The 12,787-nt window shown below is 30.2% G+C and overlaps 1 protein-coding gene across 2 annotated transcripts; it reads left to right on the top strand.

Moving 5' to 3' along the window:
* The first annotated feature begins 5,156 nt into the window (after positions 1-5,156).
* Positions 5,157-9,572, top strand: LOC100245759 (protein TIFY 6B). 2 transcript variants are annotated; one of them, XM_010665387.3, is made up of 8 exons: positions 5,230-5,619; positions 6,512-6,714; positions 6,903-7,204; positions 7,328-7,418; positions 7,517-7,667; positions 7,752-7,847; positions 7,971-8,025; positions 9,201-9,572. In XM_010665387.3, the coding sequence occupies exons 1-8, from the start codon at positions 5,547-5,549 to the stop codon at positions 9,280-9,282; spliced, it is 1,053 nt and encodes a 350-aa protein (XP_010663689.1). In that variant the 5' UTR covers positions 5,230-5,546; the 3' UTR covers positions 9,283-9,572. The 2 variants fall into 2 exon arrangements, with proteins under 2 accessions (XP_002282688.1, XP_010663689.1); XM_002282652.5 differs by having other exon boundaries at positions 5,157-5,619; positions 7,517-7,847.
* Positions 9,573-12,787: the final 3,215 nt, after the last annotated feature.

Raw genomic sequence — 12,787 nt, 5'->3', positions numbered from 1 at the left:
TGATAAAAATTTATGGAGGGGAAAATTTTTAATTTTGGTTACTTTCAATCATAAATGTAGTAAAATTAAAGCTCGTCTGGTGGTCTATCACTATCATAAATAAAAAAATCTAGTTTGAAGTTGTGGTTTGGAACTTGGGACCATGCCATGTTGTCCGATTATAGTAATAATATAGGTTGACGTAAGCATACACATCATCATGTAGATTCTGAATTTTCCAATTAAAAATTAAATGAAAAGGTTGATAAAGATTCTAAATTTCCAAATAAAGAATGAAAAGATTTTTAATTTTTAAATATGGAAAGAGAACGTGTCGCCCCAGCAAGAATTATTATTATTATAATAATAATATAAAAATATAAAATCAGAGGACAGAGGATGGTGAAGTGAAAAAGCTGGCAAGTGGACGGACAAATCATTTATTGTTTGAATAATTAAAATGGGGGACCAATCACCCGTGGACCCAACCACCCTTCTTATCTAATTAGGCTTGCCTTTCACATGCCCTATCTTCCTTCCACATGTTTACACATGTTACCAAAAGTAGATGTGACAGGTGGACTGTTAGTTAATAAAATTAATATTATATAAATTCTCTTTTTAAGTATTTAATAGGAGTTACATATAAAATTACTATGAAAATAAAATAATATTTTTTTAAAAAATATTATGAAATTATCATTTAATTAATATATTTATGATTAAATAATAAGATTGTTCTGATTTACTTATTTTATAATTGAGTGTTTTAATAACATATGTTATGATTAATATTTTTAAATGCTTGACAACACATAAGATATGTTGGATACCACACTTCATAGGTTGCTTTCCAAACAACTCCAAAAAATTTATTGGTTAAAAATTTGATATATTACTTTAAAGACAAGCCTTCAAATATTAAAAAATAATCCAAAAGCAAAAAAGTCCACTAATTGTGCTCTCAATATTAAAATGATTTCTAGAAATGACTTTTACTTTGGTAGCAAATTAGCCTCTTTATCTAACTTCATTCACATGGATCATATTATTATTGTTCGGTGGTTTAAGATATCTCTCTTTTAAGGAAGCGGCGGAAATTCAACTTTCCATAAAATAGGAAGAAAGGAAATTGATTATGAAGTATCAATAATCTTAGAATTAATTCTTCTTGGGTCGATGTCCAAGCGGTTAATGGGGATGGACTGTAAACTTGTTTGCAATATGTCTACATTGGTTCAAATCCTGGACCTAATAATTTCTTGATCCAACATGAAATACTATAACTCATTTGTTCATTAGAAATGTTAATGTATTTATTAACTATTTATCTAACTTGTGTATTTATAAAAAATGGAATTGCTTTATGTCCATCGATACAAGTGAGACTTCCATTTTTAATTTTTTTTTATATTTAGATTATATTTGGTTTTTGAAAACTACTTAGAAAATAAAGGAAATATTAAAAAAATGATTTTATCATATTTAGTTATCCTATAAAAAATACTAAAAAAAATTTATATTAAAAATAAATATAAATTTGACAACCCATTTAGTATATATCGATATTTATATAACTTATTCATGCTTATCCTATTCATTTTTTTTTCTTATTATTATATGCTCAAATTTGTAAAATATGCATGTGCTTGTGTTGAAAATAAAAGGGCAAAATATGATAGGTACTTTTATACCCTTCTTTTCTAATGGTAAAAATTTGAGAGGAATGTATTTGAAATAGGATGGGAAAAATATTTATAAAATTAGGAGTGGGTGTATATGTCATCTCACCCTCCCCATTATAAAGGTAGGAAATTGGATAATTCAAGATAAAAAAAAATGTAATAATTAGGAAATCTAATCTTTCATCATTTTTTAGTCTTATTTTGATATAAAAAAAAAAGTCGTCACTATTTTCTTGTAAAAATAATAATTTCTTTTAAAATATATTGTAAATATTTGAAATAATTAAGGGTATTTATGTTAGAAATGAGTTACTCTTCAAATAAAACATGGGTGAGGATAAATTCATGAGTATGAAGAGTATTTAATCATTTTTAACCAATTATTTTTTATTTTAACACATAAAATAGAAATAATTTGAATTCTTAAATATCCTTAAAGCACTATGTCATTAGTCTACAATTAACAAAATTTCAATGATATAGAAGGGCTTATAGCCTTGTGGGTGTTACAAATATGGTGTCATTTGGGCATTAGTTAAAGAAAAACATATTTTAAATCATCTTAGACTTAGCAACTTAGGGTTGGCATCTTTAGGGTTTGATGTTGCTTTATTTCTTTAACATGTCCTTTTCACAAGGCAGTCATGATTTATGAAGTGGGTGTGAGCTTTTCTTTTGAAGATGATGGAATCAATGATTTTGGTATGTAGTAAAATATTGATTTTTGACCAAAAAAAAAAAAAAAAAGGCAAAACTTTTCTCCATTATGGGAAGGGATGCCAATGAAGTATGAACAATGGGGTCCAAGAGAGGAAGAAAAGTAGTATTTCTTACCATTCAATAGTTGAGCTATGGACAATAATGGAAGCTAACGATATTGTTTTTTCCACAACATAAAATTGAAGGCTTTTTTTCTTATGAAAAATGTTTTGAATAGGGAAATAAATCTAACACTATGTGGTTCATACTCATGTAGATATCATCTATTTGAGTCAATCTCAAGCAATATGAAATATAATAAGCACATAACAAAATTTCAACACATGTTAATGATTGTTTGTTTTTAATGAATTTAATGTTTCAAGTAGAAGTATGTCTTTTGATATTTAGAGCTTGTCTGAGAATGATTTTTGAAAACATTTTTAAATTAAAAAGTGTTTAGGAAAAAAAAAAAGTGTTCAACAAATTTTAGAAAACACTTTAAAAATTTTGAAAAATTACTTATAAAGTTAAAAAATCATTTATAATGTTTTATAAAGACATTATTTTAAGTCATTATTTTAAATACTTGATATTCAAGTCATTATTTTAAATACTCTACAAAAATAATTAAAAACATTTTATATTTGTTTTAAAATTTTTTTTTCAAAACAAATCCTCTAAAAATCTTTTTTTTTTGGTAAAAAATTTATCGAACATATTTTCTAAGTTCAAAAACTATTTTCCATTTTAAAATTTAACAACCCTATACACCTCAATTACATTCAGTAAAACTGATTTACATGATGACCATATCTTAATAATGTAATTATTAGAATTACATGAAAAATAATTTAAATGACCATATCTTACTAATGTAATTATTAGAATTATAGTTAAACAAGAGTGACTCCTACAAATAAGTTTTTAACATTAATATTTTTAAAGAAAGCCTTATTTAATTATATTGATGTACATACGCATATACTTATATAACATATATCTATATATATATATAAATAATCCTTTTATTTTAAAAATAACTATTATTTTGATAATTAATATGGCTTAAGACTATAGTCATCTCATCTACAAATTAATTAATTATGATGGATGTTAAATTAAATCTTTGTATTTAGCTAAATATTAAACTCATATCAATTCTTAATAATCACGTATAGGAATGACAATGGGTGAGTTTTGAACAAAATTCTTACCTATCCCAAACCTGATTTGGGTTTTTAAAATATCCTCAAACTCAATCTATACACATTTTTTATATTTCATACCCATTTCAATAAGAGCAGGTTATCCAAATAACCCACAAAATTAACACCCCTAATCACATAATTAAAAAAAAAAAGTCTTCGACCATCTCATAACGCACCTATCTCTAAAATTTTTCCTATTTAAAAGCTTTCGATGGAGACTTTCATGCACAAACTTAAGTGGTGTTTGTTTTTTGGCTGAATATTTTGGTTTTTTCTATTCAGCTAAAAGTAATTTATTGACATTAACCAACATCATTAAACTAAATTTATTGATAATAAACTCATTTTAACTATGTTGGATAATATCAACAAGTTATTTTTAGCTTAATAGAAAAAGTCAAAATATTTAATTTTTTCTATTAAGTCAAAAAACAAACATCACCTTACACTTTTTCTTATCTCGAGATCTGCTCATGTCAAATTTATAAATATACAGGTATCAAAATTATTTCTTAATGATTGAGTCTATGATCTACAAGTTTTTAATGATTGAGTACTTTTGAAGGACTTATTATAATTTCATTTGACCATTAACAACTTAAAAAAAGCATAGATTAAATAATCATTACTAGAACTTTAGCCACTTAGAGCTGGCATCTAGTGGAGTGGGTCCATGCGTCCTTTTTAGGTTATAGAATCTATGACCCCTTTGGATGAGCTCTTCAAAAGTCAAAAACCCTTGTCTTAAAATTTCAATAATTTTTTTTTATTTTCTTATTTTTATTGGAAGAGCTTATAATTTGAAGTGGGACAATCAGCTTTTACTTTTTTTTTAAAAAAAAAGTAATACACACACATATATATATAAATTAATTTTTAATTATGTTTAAATTTTTTTTTTATAATAAACATGTTTTATAATTCTAATTTTAATTTTCTTAAAAAGATTGAAAACTTTTCATGAGTTATAATTTTTTTTATAATCACATATTGAAACATTGTATCTCATGAGATTGTAAGACTTAATAGGTAGATATTCGTTATAAAATTAGATAGATAAAGTCTCATAATAAGGTCATAATTAATTTTGATAACATTATCTAATAACCCTCTTTTTGTAATATATAATTACATTATCGATTTAGATTTAATGAATATTTATAATTTTAAAACACATATATGTAATTAAAGTAGCATGGGAGTATGCTCATGTAGATATCATTCGATTTGAGCTAATGATTTCTTACAACTTTAAAACATGTGATAAGAACTTATTTTCTTAATCAATTCGAAATATCGTAAGTTATAGATTAAAAAAATAATATCAATCCTGAGATGTTGCAGGTACATTTTGATTCCATTATTTATATCTTATATTCTTATTTTCTTTTAACATTATTTTCTACATTTCTATTTTGTACCGTTGAGGTTTTATTGTATAGTGTCGGGATTTAAAGTTTGATTTTATTATATAGTGTCAGGATTTTAATTGTCAGTGTTATTGTAAATTTGTACAAAATAAATAATCATGACAAATAAAAGACCAGAAAATTGCCAATTTGAGCCGCTGGAAAACGACCAGATTCCCCTGACTCCTGTCATCGTCAAGCATTAACCAATTCCAACTTGCCACGTACCAAAATAAATCTCATGAAAATACTAAAATAATAATCTTACGTCCCAAATTCCCCGTCGCACGTGGGAAGCGATCCAGAATAGCCGGTGGGAAACCTGACGACCCGGTACACGGTGGACGGGAGACAGAGAATCTTCCGATCCGACGATCGAGATTTGTCACTAGGAATTTTCCTTTTCAGAGCTCCAATAACTAGCTAACTTTTTCTCTAGTCTTGGTTCATAAGCAAACCAGCAGGCCATTCTCTCTGTTGCGAATGCCGCGTCTTTCTTGTAGGCTTTGTACGATTCCTTTGGAGCTTGAATTTTGTCAAATTTGATCCGTGTTTCTTTCGGTATGGAGAGAGATTTCTTGTGTTTGGGGTCGGGGAAAGTTTTGCCATCGGGGAAGGAGGAATCCGGTGATTCAGGTACTAATTCTGTTTTCTTTCTGGGGATTTCTCGTTCGTTTGGTTGCTGAGAAAGCGTGGGAAATGAGCTGAAAGCTTGAATTGGTTGGGGCTTATGTGGAATTCCATCCTTTTTTTTTGTTTCTTCTTTCCTTGCCTTTTCTCAGCAACCGAACGGAACATTATGAAAAAAAAAACCAAAGAATCAGTGCACGACATTTACAGCACGAGGTAGAACCGTTTCACAACTGCCGGGGTTTTCCAGTTTTCTTCTACTCTTAATTTTCATTCTTCTTTGGAGTTTGCTTATGTGCGCCTGGGGCGCCTAGTTGCTGCAGAAATGGGATGCAGAAACTTGGCTTTATTGCAGAGTTCTTTATTTATTTTATTTTTTTAGTATTATTTTTAACAATTTTAGTATAATTTTAAATTTTTTTAGTATAATTTTTTGCTAACATGTGCTTGAAGTGGCTATTATCAATTAATATAAGGTTGAATTGCACCATGTTTAAAATAATTAAAAAAATAAAAAATAAAAAAGAAATGTTTTTCTGAGTAGAAGTGCCTGCCCAGTTGGTTCAAACATCTATTATTTGTTATTGCAATAAATAATATCAAATAGTTACAATCCAACTGGAATATAAAAAAAAAATAAAAAAAATCTTATTCTTTGATGAAAATCTCATGGGGTTCAAGCTGATGATATGATGTGTTATTCATGGTGATTCCATTGTTCCATAATAATTTATAATGTTGATTCTTGATGAGCTTTGACTGAGTTGAGGCCAAATTGGTGTTTTAGTTCTTAATCCAGAGGCACTACAAGGGTTGATGAGTATGGTGCTTGTTATCAAATAAGATCTGAAGTATAATGGATTGTTCTGGGGTTTTGATTTTAATTTTGGTTTTGTAGTGCCTGCTAGAGGGTTGGGGATGCAGTGGCCCTTCCCCAACAAGGTTTCAGCCATTCCTCATTTTCTGTCCTTTAAGGCAGTTCAAGAAGATAGGCCTAGAAGGAGTGTGTATGATCGTCCCTTTGCATCATCTGGGCTAATGTCTGTATCCACTGCAGATGCACTTGAATCTAACCAGCAACCACACCCTGGTGTTTTGCAGGTTTGATATTGCCTCTTTCTTGAATCATGGTTTGTATCTGAGATAAGTTACAGCAAGGAGAACTTAAACTTGAAGTGCAGATATGAAACCGTGTATGGAGGTTTTGATTTAATATAAAGATAGATTTAAAAGCTTTAATGTTGTATTTATATTGATGGGGCGGCAACTGATCTATCTTTTTTCTTCAGAAAAATTTGAATCTTGAAAAGCAAGTGGGAAGCCAGTTTGTAATGACAGGCTATCCTCTTCAACACTTAGATGCACGGTCAGTCCGCCGTGCTCATGAAGTCGGGAAATTCCCAGCCTCCAACCAACCAAACCATTCCATTTCTGTTGCTTTTAGCAACCCAGTTCTCCAATCTCAAATTGCTTTCAGTGGACCCAGTGTGGGCAGTTCTGCTGTAAAGCCACAGCCTCTTGGAGGCGTTCCAGTAGCAGCCCCTGGTTCCTATCCTACCATCTGTTCCTTCATTGGTACTACTGATCAAAAGTGTGTAACCATCTACTACTTTAGTTTTTTCAGTTACACTGAAATTGATATGAAAGCTAAATTGAAACTATTATTCCAAAAGAACATCTAGAAAATCAAGTTAACTTGAATCTCTTTTTGTAGGAATGCTTCCAAGCCCCCTGGGCCAGCTACTCAGCTGACTATCTTTTATGCCGGTTCAGTGAATGTTTTTGATGGCATCTCTCCTGAGCAGGTATCAGTTTCTATTCGCCTTCTGATCTATGAAAACCTCTTTTGCTTTACATGTCTGTTTTTGGTGGGTTTTTGTTTAATGCTTTACTTTGTATCCAGGCTCAGGCTATTATGTTATTGGCTGGAAATGTCCCTCCTGTAAGTCCCAATACTACACTTCCCGCATCTCAAGGACAGGGACCGATCATAATGCCCTCTGGAGGTGATGGTTTTATGGGGAACCAAGCTCATACTTCACAACCTGGCTCAGGTCTTCCAACCCTTATTTCTGCTTCATCTAATGTTGGCTCTCAGCCAGGGGGAGGACCTAATAGCATTGATGAGTTGATGGCAGGGAAAACAAAAGGAGCTTTGACATCTACCAACCAACCAGAGCCTCCCAACGTAGTCACTTCACTAGGATCCACTACTCCAACCTATATTCCAGCAGGTACAATCTTGTGTTGTTTAAGGTTCTTCAAAGTCTGAGATAAGCAATAGATTTTATTTGCCTGCATTTTTATAATGTGAAATCACCATACCAAGTCGATCACTACTGTCTTACTTTTCGCAGTACCTCAGGCTCGTAAAGCATCATTGGCTAGATTTTTAGAGAAGCGCAAAGAGAGGTATAAACTAAGTACTAGTTGATTCAAATCTGCCTATATTTATTTCATGTGAATAGATATTCCAAACTGTTCCAATTAGCCTTTTAGTTTGCAATCTTGCATGTAGATAGAAGATGTTTGCATTATATTTTGGATTTGAAAGTCTCACTGTAGAAGTCGAGCTCGTGCGTTTAATTTTGAAGTCTGTTTGGATGTCCAAATGAAATGAAAACTTTCCTTTTTGTTTTCCATATCTTCTGAAATGTTTCCAGTTTGTTTTCAAACATATTTGAGATCATTAATCATGTTCTGGCCTCATTTTGCTCAGTAGGTGCCAGACTCCATCCCAAAGTTATTCTGCCATACCAAAGAGGTTCAGCTGTAGGTGATTTCCCGGTTTTTTCAGTTACTAATTCAAATGTTACTCAAACTGCCCTTACATCATGTAGATGGAAAGATTGAATGTAGATGAAGTTTCAGTTACAAAACCACCAGATGAAAACAAAATGGTTGTGTTGTTTTGAACTCTGGATACACGTTGGAACAAATCCATTTAGTCTTTCATATGAGAGCTTGTTTTGTCTATGTAGGAACACTGTAAATGTGAAAAGTGTTTTTTGCTTGTCTCGTATAGGAAAAAGAGGAACACTTTAGTGGGTTTATTAGCTAGCCCATTTTCCTTAGCCTAATGGGCTTGTGAAGAGGTGTGGGAGAGCCACCCATTTGAGTGGGGCTTCAAGCTAGTTGGGCTAGAATTCCTTAACCCGTTCCATTTATATGTAGAATCTTTTAGAGAGTTTTTTGGGACTATGTTAGTGGCTTATAAAAGCAGGTCATCCTTCACTATCTAAATATGAGTACAAATTTTTTAGAGAGTTTATCTATTTGGAGAAATTTTTTCAGAACCCAAGCTGCCCTAGCGCACTGAGTTCCTTTGAGGAGAAGGGATCTATTTCAAAGACAATATTTATCACGTCTCAGTCTATAAGTTTTTTTTACTATTCATTCTGTTATTTGCTTGTATCTTTTGAGATAGTCCTTTGTTTCCATACCCTTAAACCAACAGTCTCTTCCCCCATTTAGAATCAATTTCCCTGAGATGTCATGAGACACTGACTAAACTAATAGAATTGTACTTATAGTTGGTTTGCTAATGAGGACTTTCTCCGTTAAATCATGCTCTTCTGTGGATTCAGGATGATGAGCGCATCGCCCTATAATGGCAGCACCCCTGCATCAAATGTTGTTGGTTTCTCCATGAATTCTGCACTCTGCTAGTTCTCTCCCAGCCATGGGTTAGCGTTCAAGGAAGTCAAGAAAAAGTTGCCCAGGGATTTAGATATGGCAGCGGAGAATCTTCTTCCGGTTCATTGTTAATTCTAGTAAAAGCTCAATTCTTTCTACCCCAGAACTCAGTTTGAGTCTCTTAGATATATGGTTTTAGTCTGGTGTTTTTCTTTACTGTGATTGTAGTCTTTTTATTGGATAGAAGAATACTGTATGACCACCTTTTAAAACAAATTAATCTTCATCATGCTGTAAAAATAATTATTATAGCCTTTTGATTCCTTCTTCTCTGTATTTCTATTCCTTAGCTCTTCACATCCACTTTGGACATTGACATGAATGCTGCTGAAGGTGCAGACAGGGTCCAAGGTGTGGTGTAATGCTAACAATGACAGGAAAGATAATTACAGGAAAATGATATTTTTCTTATTTGATTTTGTAATGGAAAACATGAAAGAAAATTAAATATAATTAAAATTAGTTAAAAAAATTTCATTTTCAAATTTAATTTTTATATAGAATGGTTAAGATTAGTAAAATAGATTTGAAGTAACATGCGAAAATAATTTATTGATTTTAAATTTATTTTTTATTTTTCTTTTCTTATACTTTTTTTCCTGTCATTTTATTTCCTTTGGTTATGTTTAATTGGGACATCATATCACATTGGATAGGAAGTGCATATCTTAAGATATCGTTTTCAATGGGATATAATATCTTTTAATATTATATCAAATAAATATGATATTTTAACGTAGTTTATCTAATGAGATATGTTATGTTATACTTATAATTATTTTGTAAAATGAATAAAAAAATAAAATGAAATGTATATTGTTTTCCAATATTTAAAATAAAATTATATTGTATGTCACTATTTTCTATTTAAAAAAAATGAAATAGCTCTTACCTTTAATAATATTTATGATTAAAATATTTAAATTTTATAGATATTTTTTTTATATTATGTTATTTAATATACAAAAATAATATATATATATATATATATATATATATATATATATATATATATATATATATATATATATATATATTAAATGATACATATATTAATATTATTTTATAATATATTTTTAGTTAATGACAAATTTAATTTTTAATAAAAATTTTTTTACAAGTAATATAAAAAATAACAAAATTGATAAAAATAAATAAATAAATTTGCAATACATGTAAAAGAGGTTAAAAAAAATGGATGGATGGATAAAAAAAAAAGATAAAAGTGGATTTACGTAAAAGAGATAAAAAAAAATGGATGGATAATATATTCCATCACTTGAAATCACTTACCTTCTTATCAACAAATATGATATGTTATCCATTCTTGGATACTATACGATGATATATCCCATCAATCAAATATGACCAGTACATTTTTCCTTAAATTTTTAAGAACCAAATATACCGTAGATGATTTTATTTTATTTTTAACATAAAATGTTATAATATAGTTTTGTGATTTTTTTATGACACCAAAAAGTTACTTCATTGCATCAAATATTGACATCAAATCACAAGTAGCTGGGTGGCCTAAATAAGTCCCATTTTTGTATCTTGCCTAGTTGCCATAGTTTTATGTATCTCTTCATGTTTAAGTCTCTTTTTTTTTTTTAAAAAATCTTTCTTCTATTTATTAGTATTAAGTATTGTCTATCAAACTAGCTAAAAGCTGGTTCACATCCGGACTTTGATTTAATATTGAAAACTACAAGAGAGATAATAATAATAATGTAAATTCACATTATTTAATTTAATTTAATTCCCATTTGAATGTTAACAATATTTCAACACGTCAGCATGGTTTCAGCTGAGATGTCATAATAATGGACATGTGTGTTTTGTGGTGAAGGAATGAAAGTTTCCTTTTGTATTCATATGAATGTCCCCATAAATAGGGCTTTAAATATCCTACCAAACGGTACCTGCCCACTTGCTGTCTGAATTATATTTAATTTACAGGAATGAGGACCACGATTGTATTAATTGTAATGCTCATGTCAATTTATGCCAGGTGAAGGACCACATTTGTGGATGAGAAAATCAAAGCAGAATGTGAGGTTTAAGATCTTTCCCCGTCTAAACATAAATAGGGATGACAATGGTACTGATATTTCATGTTGCATTTAACCCTTCCTTGAAAAGTGTTTGGGGAAAGTATAATCTGGTCCGGATGGATTTGTAATTTTGTTTTCAATTTTTAAAGTAGGGTGGCTCTTCATGTGTCACCTTCCCTCAATACTACCGATAGCGGCTGCAATATCCGAAGTTTTTCATTCAAACCATGAGGCCAGACAAAAAGCAAGACCGAATTCCCTAACGAACGAAACCACCCAGTCAGCCTTCAAGGCCTATTGACTTGCATAATCATTCGTATCTGACAGGAAAATGACTGATAGAATTTTCCTCAACCCTTAAGTCGATGTTAATTAATTACCGCATACAACCCCACACCTCCAACAAGTTGAGGGAACAGATAACTGCATGATCAAACATCATGTGATATCTTCTGACGGTGCCTGTCAGTCGCCTAAAGCTGTAATGATTGTCCTGTCACTTGTAGGACAATCATCATTATAAAGAAGTCAAAGTGCTTAATCAACACTATAGTAACTTTCTTTTGAGCATTATAAAAACCCTCCTAAAGCATAAATAAGGTACGTACACTTAAATTGGCTCACTCATTCCCTCCTTAAAAGGACTTGACTTATCTCTGTCTAACTTAAGTTTTGGAGGGGCGTGCCTGGACCACCTATCCGGACATCCTTTGTGTAGGGAAGAAGCTCACCCAGTTTTTCATCACTAGCTAAGAGTTTTGAGAGGCACAATGTAAAAAAGATCCGACTCTAGTTGACCTTGCGTCATAGGTTACGTGGTTCCTCTTTTCCCATTTAATTTTTTTTTAAAATTACATTATTTCTTTATCATTTATAATTTATAAATAAGAAATTTTAGTATACAAATAATTATTATTTTATTTTAAATTAATTAATAATTAAAAAACATTTCTCTTCATATTAATTGTTTGCATTAAAAATTAATTTATATCAATTAATTATAAAGTAAGAAATTAATTTATATTATTTAAAAACTCAATTAAAATAAAACAAATAATATATTTATTTTTTTAAAACTAGAATAATATAAAATTGATAATTTAATTTAAGCATTCTACTTTTTTTCAAGTTTATAAACATTTTTTTGTAACAAGTTAAATATAATATAATATAATTTAAAAAAATTTATATAATCACTTGTAAGAAAATTAAGCTTTTAGGCAATATAAAATAATACAATGGATACATAGACAACTGTATCAATGAAAATAGTTGGGCTTTTACTAATATTTCGGGCTTAGGAGGGGTGGCCCAGTTGCATGTTGTCTATGGCTGTTGAGACAAGCTTTTGAAAATCTGAGTGAACCCAGCCCTCCGAGCCTGAGACATGTTTGAACCTATTCGAAAACTCACAAATTTTT

Source organism: Vitis vinifera, chromosome 17 (genome assembly GCF_030704535.1).
Source record: "Vitis vinifera cultivar Pinot Noir 40024 chromosome 17, ASM3070453v1".
Lineage (NCBI taxonomy): Eukaryota > Viridiplantae > Streptophyta > Magnoliopsida > Vitales > Vitaceae > Vitis > Vitis vinifera.
This window is presented reverse-complemented; position numbering and strand designations above follow the sequence as displayed.

Coding starts and splice junctions, on each gene's coding strand:
- LOC100245759 (XM_002282652.5), top strand. CDS start 5,547: ATGGAGAGAGATTTCTTGTGTTTGGGGTCGGGGAAAGTTTTGCCATCG. Junction 5,620..6,511: donor GGAGGAATCCGGTGATTCAG/GTACTAATTCTG, acceptor TTGGTTTTGTAG/TGCCTGCTAGAGGGTTGGGG. Junction 7,419..7,516: donor ATGGCATCTCTCCTGAGCAG/GTATCAGTTTCT, acceptor CTTTGTATCCAG/GCTCAGGCTATTATGTTATT.